The following is a 21,051-nucleotide window of genomic DNA, read 5'->3' as shown; positions in this document are numbered from 1 at the left end:
CCGGTGTCCAATCCATGAGAGGCAAATAAAATAAACAGCACAGGCACTCACAGGACACAGCATTTATTCCACGAGGGGGAGGGTGGTTCACTCGGTCCAGCGGTGGCCGCAGTGAGGGGCGGTGCACACATAGTACAAGCGCATGGCGTCCTGGCAAAAAGGATGCAAGGTTAGGAAGGTTCTGGACCCAGGGGAGGGCACAACATGGAACGTCCATCCAGCAGAGCCTCACCCCCAAAAAAGACAAGGGGGCCTTTCTCTCCAGTAAGGGCCCAGCTCAGAACGCCAGGAAGGGCAGGCTCCCCTCAGTATTGGTATCCCCGCTCCCAGGAAGGACCAAGGACACAGGATAGACAGAAAGCCTTCTTCATGCCACTCACCTCCGCACGGGCACTGTGCGACTGGAAGAATACCGCCTCCTTGTGGCCGCACCTGAGGGGACAGTTAGCCACTCAGTTACCAAACCCTTCCCTCCCTCCTCCTCCCCTTTCTGCCCGGTGAGTACGAGCCACTCTCCCTCCGGAATAGACAGCTGCGCGCTCACTTTTGGCACGGGTGGTCCTCGGTTCGCGGCAACGTGGGGTCCTGGGACACGTCGGCGATGATCTGGGTCAGTTCGCTGAGCGAGAAGAGGGTGGATAATTATGCTCTGATAGGGGCTCCAAGAACCCCGTCCCTAAAGTCCAGTCCTGCACTCACTCCACTTCGTGCGTGATTTTGTTGACGTAGATGCAGCTGTTGTCGGCTTCCTGCTGGTAGTCACAGTTCCGGCACTGCGGGAGGGCGCGTGGGGAAGAGGCCACTGAAAGGGTGGGCAGGGGCTTCCCCGGAGAGGAGGACCAGGGGATGGAGTCTCAAGGTTGGGATAATGGGGTGTATCGAGAATCACCTCGAGATAGGGAAAGACGGGAAGTCGGGTGCATTTTGGGATATTAGAAACCAGGACAATCGGGCGGAATAGGGAGTAGCGGCCATGTGGAGCAGGGCGGGGCCACGATGGGGACGGGTGGACCCGTGGGAAGACCGGGGCACCCGCGGACTCGTGCTCACCGCGTAGAGCAAAATGCGGTTCTCCTTGTCCTCCTTGGGGTAAAGCATGTTGTTACTGTGGGGACGGGAGGCCAGAGGTCAGTCTGGGGCCATTACTTGCTCCCCTTCCACACCTGTTACCCCGTCTCACCATTCCTGGCAGAATCGAATACCCACGAAACCCGGTTCGTAGGTCCCGTCCGGTTCCATAGCGCAGCACTACCCGCCAAGCCTCCCGCTCTCGTTCGCTCCGCCTCACGACCGGTCGCGGGAAGGGTCAGGCTTAGTGGCTTCGCCTAGAGAGGGGCGGAGCTGCACACAAGCACTGGCTGCTAGCGGTTTTGTGCTCGGCTCTCTGCGTTTAGATTTGATTAATTACTTGCTTCAATCTTTTGCTATCCTAAAGTAATTGCTTCCTACCTGTGGGCCTCGCTTCCCCAGTTTATAGAATAGTATGGGACGAGAGCCGGGAATACGACGCGTCACGTAACGCGAAAAGCACTTGGCATACTTCTAGAAGCCATTGCTCTCGGGGAGCCGAAGGCCAGTGCGCATGCGCGAGCTTCCCTCCGGGCGGGGGAACGCCTGCCAGTCTTTTCTCCCGGCTTCACCTTCGCCGCCCGGCCGTTTCCCGGGCTGCTATTGGAAGAACTGCACCCAGCCCGGCCTCTCAGGATTGGCTGGACCTACCTAGGAAAACGGGAGCGCTTCCGGAGCTGAGGAGGCAGCGGCGATTGGCGGACCTTCCTGCAGGAGCGCGCCGATTGGCCAGGTCGGGAGCAGGGAGAGGTGGATATCCCCGTGGTGGCCGCGGCGGAGCCGGCGTGAGGTGGCTGACGGGGCTACAGACTCCCCCCTCCCCCCAGACACCCCCACCCCCAGAGCGCAAGATGGAGGTGACGGGGTTATCGGCGCCCACTGTGACCGTTTTCATCAGCAGCTCTCTCAACAGCTTTCGCTCCGAGAAGCGGTACAGTCGCAGCCTCACGATAGCTGAATTCAAGGTGTGGCCGAGGGGCGGGGTCCGGAGGGGATGGGCAAGGGAGAAATGGATGGGCTTCCCCATCACAGGGAGGGGCCAGAAATAAACCGAGGTTGCAAGGATTGGGGACCGGGCTTCAGTGGAACGAGGCCAGAAGGAACCGGAGGTGCCAGAGAAGGGGGCAGGGCCTGGGAAAATCAGAGGTTTCAGGGGCGGGCACAAGAGCAGAGGGGGCAGGGCCAGGGATAACCAATTGGGTCCTAAAATGATGGGTCTCTTGGAGGAGTAAGGAGGGGGTGATGGTTATTGATACAAGGGGCGGGGAGTCTGGGTAGGGGGTGGAGCCACTGACAGCCCTCCTCCTCTCCAACCTCTCCACATCCCCTACTCCTCGCAGTGTAAACTAGAGCTGGTGGTGGGCAGCCCTGCGTCTTGCATGGAACTGGAACTTTATGGAGCTGACGAGAAGTTCTGCAGCAAGCTGGATCAGGAGGATGCGCTACTGGGCTCCTACCCCGTAGATGATGGCTGCCGCATCCATGTGAGACCTCCCTACCTGGGATCCCTCCTCTCCATTCATTTATTTATTTTTAATATGTTTGTATTGATTTTAGAGAGAGTGGGAGGGGGAGGGATAGAAAGATAGAAACATTAATGAGAGAGAAACATCGATGGGTTGCCTCCTGCAAGCGGGCCTGTGCCCTGGGAATCAAGTGGGTCGTTGGCTAATCACTGAGCCACCCTGGCTGGGCCCCATTCATTTATTTATTTAACAAATGTTTGCCATACTTTGTCCTGTGTGATTACCAAGATAGGCCCCCATGAAGCCTGTAGTCCAGTATGGAGAGAGACAGACTCATCACCAGTGACAGCCAGAGTGGTTTGGGCTGGGGCAAGTCCAGGGGACTGGGGACACCCAGAAGAGGTGCTTGACTCCATCTGGGATTATCAGAAGGGGCTTTCTGAAGGAAGAGATGCCTAAGCTGAGACTTGAAGGATGAGGAAAGGATGACTTAAGAGAAGAGGTGGGAAGGGATGCCAGTTGGAGGAAGCAGAATGTACAGAGGCCTATAGTGTGAAGTGGGTCAGGGTGAGCGATGAGATGTGTTGGGAGAAGCTGGAACACAAAGGACCTCTGCATGCATCAGCTGATATCATCTCTGTCCTCACACCCACCCCCGACCCTCTGCCATATTCCTCAGGCATCTCAGCATCCCAGATGAGGTTACCTTCAAAGGTGCTATACATTGAATGTAACCTGAGCCTGATGGCTCTTTTTCTATGCTCTCATGGCATACTCTTTCCTTCCAGTCTTTACTTAAATGTCAACTTTTGAGTGTGAGGCCTTCATTGGCATCAGTGTAAAATTTAAACCTCCTTTATTCCTTTATTTGATTTTTGTCCATGGCTCTTATCATCCTGTGACATACTGTGCATTTTTCCTTAGCACCTGGAACAATGCATGGCACAGAGAGGATGCTCAGTGAATCATTTTTGGATGAGAGTTGAGTCCATAAAATAAGACTTGGAAGATGGTATAATTAACCTTATTTTGCAGAAGAGAAAACTTAGCTTTGCCCAGCCAGTGTAGCTCCGTGGTTGAACATTGATCTATGAATCAGGAGGTCATGGTTCAATTCTGGGTCAGGGCACATGCCCACGTTGTGGGTTTGATCCCCATTGGGGGTGTGCAGGAAGCAACTAATCAATGATTCTCTCTCATCATTGATGTTTCTATCACTTTCTCCTCCTCCCTTCCTCTCTAAAATCAATAAAAATATATTAAAAAATAAAAACAAAGAACAACTTAGTTTTAAGATGGAATATACTGTCCTAAAGGTGAACTATAGCTACATATTTTACTTCAGTCTACATGACTCTAGAATTCTAGTCAGTGTGCCCAGAGAACGGTCCTTTTTTTTTTTTTTTAACTTTTTAATATCTTTCATTTTATTTAGTAACTGTTCATTGAGCATCTGTGTTACACCAGGGGTATAGCTATGAACCAACTCTGAGAAGGTTTCTGTTTAGCTCTGTCCAATCTGAGATAGATTTTAGCTAAATATTCACAAGAACAAAAGTGAGGTGAAGACCATGCAGAAGGAGAACAAAGAGCTGGAAATCCTATACCAAGGGACATGACCCATTAATGAGGACCTCTCAGAGGGGGTGCTGCCTTAGCAGAGACCTGAATAGGAAGAGTTAACTGAAGAAGGAAAAAGAGTGCCCTAGAAGAAGGGTACAGCATGTGCAAATACTCTGAGATGGGAGGTATAAGTGGGTACAAGAGACTGAAGAGTGTCCACTCCTATGGCAGAGGGGAGTGGGAGCCAAGGGAAGACTCTGAGTTAGGAGAGCCCTGGTCTGACTGAAGGGTTCACAGGCCCTCTCTGATTATGTGTGGAGAGCAGACTGTGGAGGGTAGAAGGAGTAGGAAGACAAGTGAGGAGGCAACTTCCATAGTCCAGATGATGTGGTAGGGTGGGAGTGGGCCAGGATTGTGGGTCAGCATTGTATTGCAAGACCACAGCACTGAGACTGGGCTGCCCTGAGCAGCCTCAGCCTAGGGATGCTGGTAGGCCAGGCATGGGCAGTGGCATCCTCAAACAGGAGGTTTTCACACATGAATTTGAGTATAGAGACAGACTGACTTCTGAGTCCATTCAGGGAAGGTCCTAGAAGTGGAATCTCTGGGGAATTTTTATTTTTTCTAAAACTTTTTCTGTTTATAAATATTACCTATATTTGTTTAAAATAACAGCAACCTCAAACTTACAAAAATCCCTAATATAGAAGTAGAAATTCTTAGTGACCCTTGACCAGAGATAAGAGCCATTTCTCTTTTCGTATGTTAGCCCAGCGGTTCAGGCCAAACACCTCAGAGTGTTTCCTGAGCCCTCTATTTTCCTCACACCCACATCCAATCTGTCCCCAAACCCTGCGGGCTCCACCTACAAAATCCGTCCAGAATCTAAACTCTTCTCCCCCTCCAGTGCTCCACCCTGGCTCAGCCTCCATCCTCTCCCTCCTGGACATACAGCCACCTCTATCTCCTGCTCCCATATCCCTTCTTGCCCCCCAGTCTGTTCTCCACACATAGCCAGAGGGAACCTATGAACTCTCCTGGCTCATAGCCTCCCTGGCTGCACTTCATACCAGGTAAAAGCAAAGTCTACAGTGATCTGTTGTGTCTACCATATCCCTGGCTTATTCCACACAAGCCATGCTGGTCTCTCTGATGTTCCTCAAAAGGGCTAAGGACAGTTCTACATCTGGGACTTTGTGCCTGTTCCTTTTCATCCTTCAGGCTTTGGGTCAGACATTCCCTCCTTTTAGAAGCCTTCCCTGACTACATTCCCAGGCTCCTTAAGCTTCTTTGTGATATTTTTTTTACATCAGACCTTGTTATCTTCTGGTGTTTAATACACATACCTGTGTATTTGTATATGGTCGGTCTCCCAGCAGGCGTTTATCTGTTTTTGCACTGCATCCCTAGCACCCAGCACAGGGCCCAGCTGGGCGCCTTGGAAGAGCTCAGCAAGCAGTGAGTTAATGAACCTTGAGATGCCCCAGGGTCTGGATGTTGAGGCCGCTTAAGAGGCTCTCAGAAGCCCAGAGAGGACAGATGGGCTGCCTAGAGGTTTCACGCGCAAGACCCGAGCTCCACTCTTTGGTTCTTGTGACTTGGGGGCCAGCAGTGATGTTGACGCCAGTATTCAGGGTTCGTATAGGGGTGAGGAAAGGGAGATGACTAGCGCAGACACCTGCTCTCATCCCTTCTGCCAGGCTCAGGAGATGAGAAAAGGCTGGGATAAAGTGAGGGTAGAATACAGTTTTTCCTAGACAGGAGATACTTAAGTCTATGAAATGCTCCACTGTGCAACTGTACCTCCACTCCCAGCACCCCAAGCCTCCGTGACCAGACCCTGATCCCCTCTGACCCCTCCTGTTACTATAGGTGATTGACCACAGCGGTGCCAGCCTTGGGGAATATGAGGATGTGTCCAAGGTGGAGAAATACAGCATCTCACAGGAAGCCTATGACCAGAGGCAAGGTATGGGGCACTTGGGGATAAATGGAGCGTGTGGGGGCCAAAAGGAGTGTGTGTAGGTGGGTGGTGATATTGGGGGACAGACAGTAGACAGGGAAATTGAGGGGAAGCTGGTGGTGAGGGCGGTGAGGGGGCAGATGGCTGGGAGGTGTGAGGGATTGTGGGAGGCAGATAGGTACATGGGAAAGCGGAGGGGGCATTAGAGGGATCAGGTGTTGAGGGATCGGGTGTGGGGGGAGTGGTCAGGGTCGCATGGGGGCAGAGCGTGGTGGAATGTGGAGTGGATAGGGCAGTGAGGTGATCAGTACAGACGTGGGGAAGATGAGGGATTCAGGGGACAGATGGAGGTGAATGTGATGCTGAAGGGATATGGGAAGATGGGGTGATGTGAAAGACTGGAGACAGGAATCTTTCCTTTAGTTTCTGGATTGTGGAGAGGCCCCAGGAAGCCTGGGGAGAGGCCAGGGCTGTGGTGGGAGACGTGGGAGACGTGGGGGACTTGAATGATAGCCCTTTGACACCTAGAACAGGAGAGTTTCTCTATGAATGTTAGCCCTGTGAGAGTGGAAGGTTATCTCATTAGGCCAGAGGCCCCACTAGGTAGACCGTGTCTGACCCTCATCCCCTATCCCACCCACAGACTCAGTCCGCTCCTTCCTGAAGCGCAGCAAGTTAGGCCGATACAATGAAGAGGAGCGGGCACAACAAGAAGCTGAGACCAACCAGCGCCTCACGGAGGAGAAGGCCCAGGCCAGTGCCATCCTTGTGGGTAGTCGTTGTGAGGTGCGGGCACCTGGACAGCCCCCTCGCCGGGGCACCGTCATGTATGTAGGTATGTGGCCACTGAGGCCTTATGCCCTGCCCTGCCTGATGTGGGCAATGCTGGGGACCCAGCCCTTAAGGAGATCCCAATTTAGTAGGAGAGACAGACAAAGCAGCTGACAGGGACAACCCAGAATGTTCATGGCAGGGAATTGGGAAGCAGAGGCAGAATGTCTGGGTTGTGATAGAAGTGGAGGCCAGAGTAGTTAGTTCTGAGGCAAAAGTGGTCAGAGCTAAGATGAGGAAACAGGCAGAATTTTTAGAGCTGTGATGGGGAAAGCAAGGCTGCAGTGATAAGGGCAGTGATGAGGAAAGCATAGGAAACTGTGTGAGCTGAGAGGAAGTACCAGACCTCTCCTTGAGAGTAATCCAGAGTGCTTCCTTGGGGCAAGGACTATTTGAAGGAAAGGGAGAAGTGAGCCAGGTGAAAAGGGGGCTGAGTGTTCCAGCCAGAGGGAGTAATGAGTGCAAGGGCTGTGAGGAGGAACGAACTTGATCAGTTTGAGGCAGAGAAAGGAAGTAAGCATGGCTAGTGGGGAGTGAGCAAGGGGAGCATGGACAGGGCTGAACCATGCATGACTTTGGAGATAGTAGAGAGGAGTGTGGGTTTTATTTCTTGTAACAACTTTATTGAGATACTAGAGGCCGGTGCATGAAATTTGTGCATGGGTAGGGTCCCTAGGCCTGGCTGGCAATCAGGACTGATGGGGGCCTTCCTTCTGGCTGCCAGCCAGGGCTTTCCTTTGTTCCATGTCGCCCCCTGGTGGTCAGCGCACGTCATAGCGAGCTGTTGAACTCCTGGTTGAACTCCCGAGGGGGGACACTTTGCATATTAGCCTTTTTTTTTTTTTTTTTTTTTTATTGCTTAAAGTATTACAAAGGGTATTACATATGTGTCCATTTTATCCCCCCGCCCTAGACAGTCCCCTAGCCTCCCCTATCCCCCAATGTCTTATGTCCACTGGTTATGCTTATATGCATGCATACAAGTCCTTTAGTTGATCTCTTACCCCCCTACCTCCTGCCCCCCAACCCTCCCCGGCCTTCCTGCTGCAGTTTGACAATCTGTTTGAGGCAGCTCTGCCTCTGTATCTATTATTGTTCAAAAGTTTATAATGGTCTCTATTATCCATGAATGAGTGAGATCATGTGGTATTTTTCCTTCATTGACTGGCTTATTTCACTTAGCATAATGTTCTCCAGTTCCATCCATGACGTTGCAAATGGTAAGAGTTCCTTCCTTTTTAGAGCAGCATAGTATTCCATCGTGTAGATGTACCACAGTTTTCTAATCCATTCATCTACTGATGGGCACTTAGGCTGTTTCCAGATCTTAGCTATGGTGAATTGTGCTGCTATGAACATGGGGGTGCATATATCCTTTCTGATTGGTGTTTCTGGTTTCTTGGGATATATTCCTAGAAGTGGGATCACAGGGTCAAATGGGAGTTCCATTTTCAGTTTTTTAAGGAAACTCCATACTGTCTTCCATAGTGGCTGCACCAGTCTGCATTCCCACCAGCAGTGCACAAGTGTTCCTTTTTCTCCACATCCTCTCCAGCACTTATCGTTTGTTGATTTGTTGATGATAGCCAGTCTGACAGGTGTGAGATGGTACCTCATTGTTGTTTTGATTTGCATCTCTCGGATGATTAGTGACTTTGAGCATGTTTTCATATGTCTCTTGGCTTTCTGAATGTCCTCTTTTGAAAGGTATCTATTTAGGTCCTTTGCCCATTTTTTTATTGGATTGTTTATCTTCCTTTTGTTAAGTTGTATGAGTTCCCTATAAATTTTGGAGATTAGGCCCTTATCAGATATGACATTGGCAAATATGTTTTCCCACACAGTGGGTTTTCTCGTTGTTTTGTTGATGGTTTCTTTTGCTGTGCAGAAGCTTTTTATTTTGATGTAGTCCCATTTGTTCATTTTCTCTTTAGTTTCAAGTGCCCTAGGAGCTGTATCAGTGAAGAAATTGCTTCGGCATATGTCTGAGATTTTGTTGCCTTTGGATTCTTCTAAAATTTTTATGGTTTCCTGTCGTACGTTTAAGTCCTTTATCCATTTTGAGTTTATTTTTGTGTATGGTGTAAGTTGGTGGTCTAGTTTCATTTTATTGCATATATCTGTCCAATTTTCCCAACACCATTTATTGAAGAGACTATCTTGGCTCCATTGTATGTTCTTGCCTCCTTTGTCAAATATTAATTGAGCATATTGGTTCGGGCCGATTTCTGGGCTCTCTATTCTATTCCATTGATCTATATGCCTATTCTTGTGCCAGTACCAGGCAGTTTTGAGAACAGTGGCTTTGTAATACAACTTGATATCTGGTATTGAGATCCCACCTACTTTGGTCTTTTTCAGGATTGCTGCAGCTATTCGGGGTCTTTTTTTATTCCAGATGAATTTTTGGAGAGTTCGTTCTAGATCTCTGAAGTATGCCGTTGGTATTTTAATGGGAAGTGCGTTGAATTTATAGATTGCTTTGGGTAGTATGGACATTTTAATGATGTTGATTCTACCAATCCATGAACACGGTATGTTCTTCCATCTGTTTATGTCTTCCTCTATATCTTTTTTCAACGTCCTGTAGTTTTCTGAGTAGAGGTCTTTTACCTCTTTAGTTAAGTTTATTCCTAGGTAGCTTAATTTTTTTGGTGCGATGGTAAACGGGATTGTTTTTATAATCTCTCTTTCTGAAAGTTCACTATTGGTGTATAGAAATGCCTCGGATTTCTTGGGGTTAATTTTGTATCCTGCTACATTGCCAAATTCATGTATTAAATCCAGTAGCTTTTTGATGGAGTCTCTAGGGTTTTGTATGTATAATATCATGTCGTCTGCAAATAAGGACAGTTTTACTTCCTCTTTTCCAATTTGGATGCCTTTTATTTCTTCTTCTTGCCGAATTGCAATGGCTAACACTTCCAGTACTATGTTGAACAGGAGTGGTGAGAGGGGGCATCCCTGTCTTGTTCCTGTTCTTAGGGGAAATGGTGTTAGTTTTTGTCCATTGAGTATGATGTTGGCTGTGGGCCTGTCATATATGGCTTTTATTATGTTGAGGTATGATCCTTCTACTCCCACCTTGCTGAGAGCTTTTATCAAAAATGGGTGTTGAATTTTGTCAAATGCTTTTTCTGCATCAATTGATATGACCATGTGGTTTTTTTCTTTCAATTTGTTTATGTGATGTATCACGTTTATTGATTTGCGGATATTGTACCATCCTTGCATCCCTGGGATAAATCCTACTTGGTCATGGTGTATGATCTTTCTGATGTACTGCTGGATCCGATTTGCTAAGATTTTGTTGAGGATTTTGGCATCTATGTTCATGAGGGATATTGGCCTGTAATTCTCTTTCATTGTGTTGTCTTTACCTGGTTTTGGTATTAGGGTGATGCTGGCTTCATAGAATGAGCTTGGAAGTGTTCCTTCCTCTTGAATTTTTTGTAGTAGTCTGAGGAGGATAGGTTTTAGTTCTTCCTTGAATGTTTGGTAAAACTCCCCTGTGAAGCCGTCTGGTCCTGGGCTTTTGTTTGCTGGAAGCTTTTTGATGACTGCTTCAATTTCTTCCATAGTTATTGCCTGTTGAGATTTTTAGATTCTTCCTGATTGAGTTTTGGAATGTTGTATTTTTCTAGGAATTTGTCCATTTCCTCCAGGTTGTCTAGTTTGTTGGAGTAGAGCTGTCCATAGTATTTTTTAACAATCATTTGTATTTCTGTGGGGTCTGTTGTTATTTCGCCTCTATCGTTTCTGATTTTGTTTATTTGGGTCCTCTCTCTTTGCTTCTTGGTGAGTCTGGCTAGAGGTTTGTCAATCTTGTTTATCCTTTCAAAGAACCAGCTCTTGGTTTCATTGATTTTCTGTATTGTTTTTTTGGTCTCTATGTCATTTATTTCTGCTCTAATCTTTATTATCTCCTTCCTTCTGCTCACTCTGGGGTTTTCTTGTTGCTCTCTTTCTAATTCTTTGAGTTGTAGAGTTAGATGATTTACTACCATTTTTTCTTGTTTTTTGAGATAGGCCTGTAGAGCTATAAACTTCCCTCTCAGGACTGCTTTCATTGTGTCCCATAGGTTTTGGATTGTTGTGTTTTCATTGTCATTAGTTTCCAGGATGTTTCGAATTTCTTCTTTGATTTCATTGGTAACCCAATCAATATTTAATAGCATGCTATTCAGCTTCCAGGTGTTTGAGTATTTTGGGTTGTTTTTATTGTAGTTTATTTCTAATATTATGCCATCGTGGTCTGCGAAGGCGCTTTTTATGATTTCAATTTTCTTGAATTTGGGGATACTTTGCTTGTGACCCAATATATGGTCTATTTTTGAATATGTCCCATGAGCACTTGAGAAGAACGTATATTCCCTGGCTTTGGGGTGAAGTGTTCTGAAGATGTCTATTAAGTCCATCTGATCTAGTGAGTCATTTAGGATTGCTGTATCTTTGCTGATTGTTTGTCTATAGGACTTATCCAGTGCTGTTAGTGGTGTATTAAAGTCCCCTACTATGATTGTATTGTTGTCGATCTCTCCTTTGATATCTTCCAGGAGTTTTTTTATGAATTTGGGTGCTCCTGCATTGGGTGCATATATGTTTACCATGGTTATATCTTCTTGTTGTATTGATCCCTTTAGTATTATGAAGTGGCCTTCCTTAGCTCTTGTTATGGCCTTCACTTTGAGGTCTATTTTGTCCGATATAAGTATTGCTACCCCAGCTTTCTTTTCCTTTCCATTTGCCTGAAAGATATTTTTCCATCCTTTCACTTTCAGTCTGTGTGAGTCCCTTCTAATGAGGTGGGTTTCTTGTAGACAGCAGATGTATGGGTCATGTTTTTTTATCCATTCAGCCACTCGATGTCTTTTGTTTGGAGCATTTAGTCCGTTTACGTTTAAAGTTATTATTGAAAGGTACTTGTTTGTAGCCATTTCTGTTTTTGTGTTGCTGTTTTCTTTTTGAGCTTTTTATTTCTTATTTTTATACCAGTCCCTTTAGCATTCCTTGCATTGCTGGCTTGGTGGTGATAAACTCCCTTAGCCTTTTTTTGTCTGTGAAGCTTCTTATTTCCCCTTCAAGTTTGAATGATAGCCTTGCTGGATAGAGTATTCTTGGATTCAGTCCTTTGCTTTGCATCACTTTGTAAATTTCTGTCCATTCTTTTCTGGCCTGATGTGTTTCTGTTGAGAAATCATTTGACAATCTAATGGGAGATCCCTTGTATGTAACTTTCCGTCTCTCTCTTGCAGCCTGTAAGATTCTCTCTTTGTCATGAACATTTGCCATGGTAATTATGATGTGTCTTGGTGTGGGTCTTTTCGGGTTCACATTGTTTGGGACTCTCTGGGCTTGTGTGACTTTTTTCTTCCCCACCTCCGGGAAGTTTTCTGATATTATCTTCTAATAGGTTTTCTAATCCTTGTTCATCCTTCTGTTGATCTGGTACCCCTATTATTCGTATGTTGTTTCATTTCATGTTGTCCCAAAGCTCCCTTAGGCTCTCCTCCTGTCTTTTCATTTTTTTCTCCAATTGCAGTACAATTTGGGTGTGTTTTGCTTCCTTGTCTTCTAATTCACTAATTCGGTCCTCCGCTTCACCCAGTCTACTGTTGATACTTTCAATGGAGTTTTTCATTGCAGCTATATCACTCTTCATTTCTTCTTGGGTCTTACTTAAGTTGTTGATTTTTTCATCTGTTTCTTCTAGCTTCTTCCATATGTTATCGATTTTTTCATCTGTTTCGTCTTGCTTCTTGCAGAGGTTGTCGATTTTTTCCTCCATCCGGTTTATGCACTCTAGGACCCTTATTCTGAATTCTTTATCTGTCATGTTGCATGCCTCTGTATTACTTAGCTGCTTTTCTGGAGAGTCCTCCTTCTCTTTCCTTTGGGGGTTTCTTTGTCTACCCATGTTTGATCTCACTGACATATCTAGACGTTGAGTCGTTCAGTGGCTGCTCCCTTGGTGGCAGTGACTCCTTGGTCTGTGGTTGCTCTTCGGGCGGTTGCGGTAGCAGCTGCTCTTCAGTTGGCAGCAGCTCCTCTGGTGGGTGCTGTTCACAGCTGTGGTGGCTCTTCTGGCTGGTGGGGCGAGGTTTCACGTACAGCTGCTGTTCCTCAGCAGAGGGTGTGGTGCTCAGGAGGTTGCTGTTGCTTGGATCTGCTGCGTTGATTTAAAGGCACAAAATACAACACAACAAGGCACCACGTACCAGGCACTATACACAAATATATTCACGATATTAATAACCCCAAATAAAGGTGACCACCTGAATTAAGAGAATTAGGGGATAAGGAAGAAGGAAGAGAAAAAGATAAAAGAGAAAAAAGAAAAGTAGGGACCAAAAAAAGGAGTGCAAAAATGAAATTGGGAAAAAGGAGGGGGGAAAATAAAAGCGAGATAAGAAAAGAAAAGAAAAAAAAAGAGCGAAAAGAGAGAATGAAGTGGAAGAGGGGAAGAGACTTTTTTATATGCGGAGAATACTCCTATAGAACAGCCATTAATCCTAACAAATTCCAGCAACAGCTCCCTGGAGATGAATGCAAACTAGAAACAACCAATAATATAACGATGAAAATAGAATGGAGAACACTAATCCCAAAATAAAATAAAGAGAAAATAAAATGGCACTTTAAAAAAAAAATGGTAAAATGGTAGCAGTAATAATATTGGTTAAAAATAAGAAGGTAGTAATTAAAAGGGTAAAATCAGGTGATGGAAAAAAGAAGAGAAAAAAAAAGAAGAAAAGAAAAATAAATAAAAAAAATAAAAAAAATAAAAAAAAAAATAAAAAAAATTGGTTTCTTAGTTAAAAGGTGAAAAAAGAAAAAAAAAAATATTGCAGTAGTGAAGGTCCTTCGGTTCTTCTATTCTTCAGTGTGGCTCGCCTTAGACCTGCCAGGTATTCAGGAGGGTGTTGAGTTTCCCTGCGATACACTGTTCCTCTGTGTTGTAAACCACAGTCCTTATTTTAAAGCAAGCCGCATTTGTTTCCCAGACTGCCTTATTTTGTGTTTAGCAAAGAGTCAGTTTGTGGGTCAGCCTCTGGGTGGCAGTGCTCTGGGGTTGGCCTCTGAGGCTATAGGGCCTCTCTGTCCTGTGGGAGTTCACTGCCCAGAGCTGGCTGCGTAATAGTTACCAGTGCTGTGTTGTTGCTGGGATTCGCATATTAGCCTTTTATATATATACTAGAAACCCAGTGCATGAAATTCATGCACTCGGGGAGGGGGATGGTCCCTCAGCTCGGCCTGCACCCTCTTGCAGTCCAGGAGCCCTCAAGGGATGTCCAGCTGCCGCAGAGGCGGGAAAGGCTCCCACCACTGCTGCTGCACTTGCCAGCCGTGAGCCCGGCTTCTGGCTGAGCGGCACTCCCCCTTTGGGAGCACACTGACCACCAGGGGGCAGCTCCTGCATTGAGTGTCTGCCCCCTGGTGGCCAGTGTGCATCATAGTGAACAGTTGTTCTGCTGTTCAGTCGATTTGCATATTAACCTTTTATTATATAGGACTAGAGGCCCGGTGCATGAAAATTCATGCACTGAGGGGCGGGGGTGAGGTCCCTCAGCCCAGCCTGCCCCCTCTCACAGTTTGGGAGCCCTCAGGGGATGTCCTACTGACAGCTTAGGCTCCCTCCCCACAGGGAGTGAGCCTAAGCCACAGTCTGGCCTCCCTCTGCGGGAGGCAACCGGCTGATCAGGGGAAGGCGATGCCCCCATCACACCTCCACTGCTGCCACTGCTGGCTGCCGCGGCTGCCTGAGCCTCGGCCCTTGCAGCAGCAGCTGCCATCCGCGGCTTGCCTGAGCCTTGGGCTGGCCCTTGCAGCGGCAGCTGCCATCCGTGGCTTGCCTGAGCCTTGGGCAGCCGCTGCTGCTTTGTCCAGAAGGATGTCCAGAAGACGTCCGCCCTAATTAGCATATTACCCTTCTATTAGAATAGATATATAGATAATTAAGATATCATAAAACTTACCCATTTAAAGTGTACATTATTCATTCATTGTTTGTTTTTTTTTTAAATATATTTTATTGATTTTTTACAGAGAGGAAGGGAGAGAGATAGAGAGTTAGAAACATCGATGGGAGAGAAACATCGATCAGCCGCCTCCTGCACATCTCCCACTGGGGATGCGCCCGCAGCCCAGGTACATGCCCTTGACCGGAATCGAACCTGGGACCCCTCAGTCCGCAGGCCGACGCTCTATCCACTGAGCCAAACCGGTTTCGGCCATTCATTGGTTTTTAGTATGTTCACAGAATTGTGTAACCAACACCACAATCAATTTTAGAACATTTTATCACCCCATAATCACTAGCTCAGTGATGGCGAACCTATGACACGTGTGTCAGAGGTGACACGTGAACTCATTTTTTTGGTTGATTTTTCTTTGTTAAATGGCATTTAAATATATAAAATAAATATCAAAAATATAAGTCTTTGTTTTACTATGGTTGCAAATATCAAAAAATTTCTATATGTGACACAGCACCAGAGTTAAGTTAGGGTTTTTCAAAATGCTGACACGCCGAGCTCAAAAGGTTCGCCATCACTGCACTAGCTGTCACTCCTCATTTCTGAAATCCTGTCTCTCCCAGTCCTCGGAAGTCATATAGATTTATCTTTTCTGGATGTTTTATATAAATGGAATCATGCTATATTATGTGGTCTTTTGTGACTGCCTTCTTTCACCTAGCATGTTTTCAAGTTTCATGTATTAGAATAACGTTGCTATGTACATTCTTGTATAAGTTTTTGTGTGAACATATATTTTCCTTTCTCTATACCTAAGAGTGGGATTGCTGGGTCATATGGTAACTCCATATTTAACCTTTTGCGGAACTGCCAGATTATTTTCTATAGTGGCTGCAATTTCTCCACATAATAGTTATTCTAATGGGTGTGAAGTGGTAAAGCATATGGGTTTGATTTGTAGTTCTTTGATGGCCAATGATATTGAGCATCTTTTCATGTATTTAAGTGGCAATCTGTATATCTTCTTGAGAGAAATGTCTATTCACATCCTTTTGCCCATTTTAAAATCGAATTGTTTATCTTTTTGTTGTTGAGTTGTGTATTAGTTTGCTAGGACTGCCATAACAAAGTATCACACACTGGATGGCTTAAACAACAGAAATTTATTTCTCATATTTCTGGAGGCTGGAAGTCCAAGATCAAGGCCTTGGCAGGTTTGGTTTTTTCTGCCTATTGTTGGTTTGTAGAAGGCCATCTCCTCTCTGTATCTTAACATGGTCTTTCCCTCTGTGTGCATTGACTCATTTCTGGTGTCTCTTTGTGTCTCCAAATTTCTTCCCATAAAGGACACCAGTCAGTTTTAATCACACATTAACTTAATCAAAAGCTCTTTATGTATTCTAGATACAATTCCCTTATTAAATATATGATTTGCAAATGTTTTCTCCCATTCTGTGGGTTGTTTTTTGTTTGTTTTTAAATTATTATTTATTTAATCTTTATTGTTGAAAGTATTACATATGTCCTCTTTTTCCCCCATGGGTTGGTTGTTTTTTTACTTTCCTGATAGTGTCCTTTGAAGCACAAAAGTTTTTTTATTTTTATGAAGCTCAGTTTATCTGTTTTTTTTTTTCTTTTGTTGCTTGAGCTTTAGGTATTATAGCTAAGAAGTCAATGCCTAATACAGGGTCACAAAGATTTATGTCTGTATTTTTTCTAAGAGTTTTATATATATATTTATATATTTCAAATCTCAGCTGACTTGTTTTTTCTCTTTTTTTCCCCCATCACCATTTATTCCCCCATACCCTCTTCTACCTTCACCCACCCCCCTCTCCTCTTTCTAAGACTTTTATAGTGTTACATCTTAGATTAGGGCTTTGATGACCTTATTTTGTGTTCATTTTTGTGTATAGTATGAGGTATGAGTCCAATGTCATTCTCTTGCATGCAGATATCTTGTTGTTCCAGCATTATTATTATTATTATTATTATTTATTATTGATTTCAGAGAGGAAGGGAGAGGAAGAGATAGAAACATCAATGATGAGAATCATTGATTGGCTACCTCCTGCACACCCCCCACTGGGGATGGAGCCCGAAACCTGGGCATGTGCCCTTGACCAGAATCGAACCTAGGACCCTTCAGTCCATAGGCTGACGCTCTATCCACTGAGCCAAACCAGCTAGGGCGTCCCAGCATTATTTGTTGAAAAGATTATTTTCTCATTGAATTGTCTTGGTACCCTTGTCAGAAATCATTTGACTATAAGCAGTGTGGACTTTATGCTGAGTGGGATTGGCAGCCTTTGAGGAATTTGGGTCAAGATAGTGGTGCTATTTCCCTTTGATTTTTACAAAGATCCCTTTGGCAGGGAGTGTCAAATGAGTAGGGAGTAAGGGGTAGGAGCAGAGCGACCAGTGAAAGCGGCTACCACATTAGTCTGGGCAGGAGGTGGCAGTGGTCCTAGTAAGGAATAGTTTTCCTCAGTGGGCAGGCACAAATCTGGGGTGAGCTGTGTCTGGAGTTTATTGGGATTTCTCCTTTGGGCAGGACTCACAGATTTCAAGCCTGGCTACTGGATTGGCGTACGCTTCGATGAGCCACTAGGGAAAAACGATGGCAGGTAATAAGTATTCCCACTCAGGTGTCTGTGTGTGTGTCTGTACCTGTGTCCGTGCTTGCATATGTGAGCATATATGTGTAAGTGCATGCATATACTACTGGGCGAGCCTATCCATCCTAGCATCTGGGGAGGGAGCCATGTGGGGGGCTGTCTGACCACCAACTTTTCTATCATGCCCCGCAGTGTGAATGGGAAACGCTACTTTGAATGCCAGGCCAAGTACGGTGCCTTCTTCAAGCCGTCAGTTGTGACCGTGGGGGATTTCCCTGAGGAGGACTACGGGTTGGATGAGATGTAATGCCCAAGGAAGGGCATCCTCTTGCTCCAGCTACCTTGCCCACTTATTGCCCCTCCCTATGTGTGCCCATGACTCTCTTCCCCTGACCCTGTTTTTATTTTACTCACTTTGTTCTTGCCATTGACTTTTGAGACTTGTGTATTAAATTTGCTGGACCTAGCCCTGGCCAAGTAGCTCAGTTGGTTAGAGTGTCGTTCCTATATGCCAAGGTTGTGGGTTCAATCCTGATCAGGGCACATACAAGGGTCAACCAATGAATACATAAAGAAATGGGCCTAACCGGTTTGGCTCAGTGGATGGAGCATCGGCCTGCGGACTGAAGGGTCCCAGGTTCAGTTCCGGTCAAGGGCATGTGCCTTGGTTGCGGGCACATCCCCGGTGGGAGGTGTGCAGGAGGCAGCTGATTGATGTTTCTCTCTCATCAATATTCCTAACTCTCTCTTCCTCTCCCTTCCTCTCTGTAAAAAAATCAATAAAATATATATTAAAAAAAAAAAAAAAGAAATGGAACAAATCGATCTCTCTCTCTCTCTTTCTCTCTTTCTCCTCCCATCCCCTCTTTTCCTCTCTCTCTAAAATCAATAAATTAAAATTTCAAAAAAAATTGTTAATTGCCAGACACGGGAAGCCTTTGGAAGACTTGGTGATTATAGGAAGGGCTGGGGCAGCTGGGTAGGTAAGGGTGAAATAGGAGGTTGAGCAAAGTAGAGGTAGGACAGGGTGAGGCTTTATCCCCTAGCTCAGCCGTGGGCAAACTACGGCCCGCGGGCCGAATCCGGCCCATTTGAAATGAATAAAACTAAAAAAAAAAAAAAGACCGTACCCTTTTATGTAATGATGTTTACTTTGAATTTATATTAGTTCACACAAACATTCCATCCATGCTTTTGTTCCGGCCCTCCGGTCCAGTTTAAGAACCCATTGTGGCCCTCGAGTCAAAAAGTTTGCCCACCCCTGCCCTAGCTGGTAGCTGGAGGCTCATGAGACTCTTTTATGCCTTTATTGGTTAATATAATATTCTGCTGCTATAACAGATAGGCCCACAATAATAGTGGCTTTCGCAAAATCGAAGTTCATTTCCATGTAAGGACTTACTCAATCATAAGAACTAATGTGACCCCTGCATGTCAAATGCCACTCTTCATCTCCATATATCTTGTTGCTCTCCCATCTCCTCCTCCTGATTCCTACCTCATCTGCTCCAGGCACCTGGAGCAGAGAGAAGGGAATACCCCTTGCTTTTAGGAACATATATGTACAACTCAAAACTTGTTCCTGTTAGGTTTGATCAAATAATTGAATCGATAAACCCCTCCCCTGGGAACTGACCTTTAGACCAGCGGTTGCCAACTGGTGGTCCATGAGGTCCGAAAGGTTGGCGACCACTGCTTTAGACCACTTCACAACCGACATACCCCCCTTTTTTATATATATATATTTTATTGATTTTTCACAACGAGGAAGGGAAAGAGATAGAGAGCCAGAAACATCGATGAGAGAGAAACATTGATCAGCTGCCTCCTGCACACTCCCCACTGGGTATGCGCCCGCAACCGAGGCACATGCCCCTGACCAGAATCGAACCCGGAACCCTTCAGTCTGCAGGCCAACACTCCATCCACTGAGCCAAACCGGTCAGGGCCCAACATACCCTTTTGTTTAGACCACATTCCATTTGCTAAGACCATTAACCTTCCCCTCCTGACCTTCCCAGGATTTGGACCACCCAGAGAATTCTCCGCCCAGAAAAAGCCCACCTAGAGTCCTTTAAAACCTCTGACTCCCCATCCCTGGCTGCTGGCACCATTTGGGGGCTCAGCCCATCTGAGTTTCCAGATGACCTAATAAATCCATAATTCTTTACCACTTTCAGCCTCATATGTACTCCTTTGGCAACCCTAATAGTCCTATTTCGTTGGCTAGAATTCTGTCTTGTGGCCATTTGTAACTGCAAAGGGGGCTGAAATTTTTTTTTTTTAAACTTTTTAAAGAAGTCTGTTTATTGAAAGGATCTGAAAATAGTAATAAGACTTTCAACAACATTTAATAAATTTTCAGGATATTAACAATATGAAACATTAAGAATTTACTTAAAAAACCCATAGCTTTCTAGACCATCCCAACATCATGCTGCTTCAGGGCGTGGGTAACGCTGGAATTTTGTCTACACAAGTGAAGAAATTTCATTTTTATTCTGGACAGCCATGTTCCTACCTAAATATCAGATGTTCCTATATTATAGAAGCTGGGGAGAAGGGATGTTGGGGGTCAACAAGTAGTTCTACCATAGTCCCTGTGGGTGGGGGAACTGTAGCTGTTCACTTAATATGGTTGACCCTTGAACAACATGGGTTTAACCTGTGCAAGTCCACTTATATGCAGATTTTTTCAATACATACTGTAAATTTATTTCCTCTTCCTTATTTTCTTAACTTTTTCTAGCTTACTTTATTGTAAGAATACCATATATAATATATATATAACATAAAATATGTGTTGCCTGGTTCAGAGCATATCCTATCTAATAAAAGAGAAACATGGTAATTAGCGTACGACCGCTACCCTTCCCATTGGCTAATCAGGACGATATGCAAATTAACTGCCAGCCAAGATGGCGGCTGGCAGCCAGGTAGCTTGAAACTAACATGAGGCTCGCTTGCTTCAGTGACGGAGGAAACCAACGTTCCCCGCCTCCCTTGCCGGCCTCTGAGCCTGCAGTTTGAAACATTGTAACAAATATAGAAGCTAAACAAAACACCAGAAACCTGCTTTCAGCCCGCCGGGATCTCAGAGCTGGAGTTATACATTGTTTCGATTATAGAACCCAAACAAACCAGATACCTGCTTTCAGCAGCAGAGGCCTAAGAGCTGGAGCCAGAGCTAAAGCTGGCCCAGAATGAAAAAAAAAGAAAAAAAGGAGCAGTTGGGAGCTTCAGTCACCTGCCAGCCTGAAAACAGCCCTCAGCCCCTCACCCAGACTGGTCAGGCACCCCAGTGGGGACCCCCACCCTGAAGGGTGTGTGACCAGCTGCAAACAGCTATCATCCCCTCACCCAGGCTGGCCAGGCACCCCAGTGGGGACCCCCACCCTGATCCAGGACACCCTTCAGGGCAAACCAGCCAGCCCCACCCATGCACCAGGCCTCTATCCTATATAGTAAAAGGGTAATATGCCTCCCAGTACCGGGATCAGCGGAGCCGAGAGGCCTCCTGGCACCGGGATCAGCGTGACAGGGGGCAGCGCCCAAACCCCCTGATC

The 21,051-nt window shown here is 45.8% G+C and overlaps 2 protein-coding genes across 6 annotated transcripts in view; one reads left to right on the top strand and one right to left on the bottom strand.

The window, feature by feature from the left end:
* Window positions 1-47: 47 nt before the first annotated feature.
* POLR2I (RNA polymerase II subunit I) lies at window positions 48-1,442 on the bottom strand. Of its 2 annotated transcripts, none has more exons than XM_036345924.1 (6): window positions 1,181-1,442; window positions 1,051-1,105; window positions 700-773; window positions 545-619; window positions 381-432; window positions 48-150 (listed from the first exon to the last, which is right to left on the bottom strand). In XM_036345924.1, the coding sequence occupies exons 1-6, from the start codon at window positions 1,237-1,239 to the stop codon at window positions 88-90; spliced, it is 378 nt and encodes a 125-aa protein (XP_036201817.1). In that variant the 5' UTR covers window positions 1,240-1,442; the 3' UTR covers window positions 48-87. The 2 variants fall into 2 exon arrangements, with proteins under 2 accessions (XP_036201817.1, XP_036201818.1); XM_036345925.1 differs by having other exon boundaries at window positions 1,051-1,133; window positions 1,181-1,284.
* A 347-nt stretch (window positions 1,443-1,789) lies between these two features.
* The window catches only part of TBCB (tubulin folding cofactor B), a 33,876-nt gene continuing 14,614 nt past the window's right edge, over window positions 1,790-21,051 (top strand). For 2 of the 4 annotated variants that reach the window (XM_036345920.1, XM_036345921.1), the window contains exons 1-5: window positions 1,790-2,033; window positions 2,409-2,552; window positions 5,970-6,066; window positions 6,704-6,895; window positions 17,422-17,494. In XM_036345920.1, coding sequence (XP_036201813.1) covers window positions 1,920-2,033; window positions 2,409-2,552; window positions 5,970-6,066; window positions 6,704-6,895; window positions 17,422-17,494 — 620 coding nt within the window. In that variant the 5' untranslated portion in view covers window positions 1,790-1,919. Of the gene's footprint in view, window positions 2,034-2,408; window positions 2,553-5,969; window positions 6,067-6,703; window positions 6,896-17,421; window positions 17,495-17,677; window positions 17,968-21,051 lie in introns of those variants that run through there. The other 2 variants (XM_036345919.1, XM_036345918.1) reach the window with 2 other exon arrangements.

The sequence above is a fragment of the Myotis myotis genome, unplaced genomic scaffold (genome assembly GCF_014108235.1).
Source record: "Myotis myotis isolate mMyoMyo1 unplaced genomic scaffold, mMyoMyo1.p scaffold_m19_p_19, whole genome shotgun sequence".
In the NCBI taxonomy this organism is placed as follows: Eukaryota; Metazoa; Chordata; class Mammalia; order Chiroptera; family Vespertilionidae; genus Myotis; species Myotis myotis.
Note: the sequence above shows the minus strand (reverse complement) of the source record. Positions and strands in the feature narration are given on the sequence as shown.

Excerpts from the sequence above, each read along its gene's own strand:
- POLR2I (XM_036345924.1), bottom strand. The coding sequence starts at position 1,239 with ATGGAACCGGACGGGACCTACGAACCGGGTTTCGTGGGTATTCGATTC. Across the intron at positions 433-544 it reads GAGGACCACCCGTGCCAAAA|GTGCGGCCACAAGGAGGCGG; the intron begins GTGAGCGCGCAG and ends CTGTCCCCTCAG. Across the intron at positions 151-380 it reads CGCACAGTGCCCGTGCGGAG|GACGCCATGCGCTTGTACTA; the intron begins GTGAGTGGCATG and ends CCTTTTTGCCAG.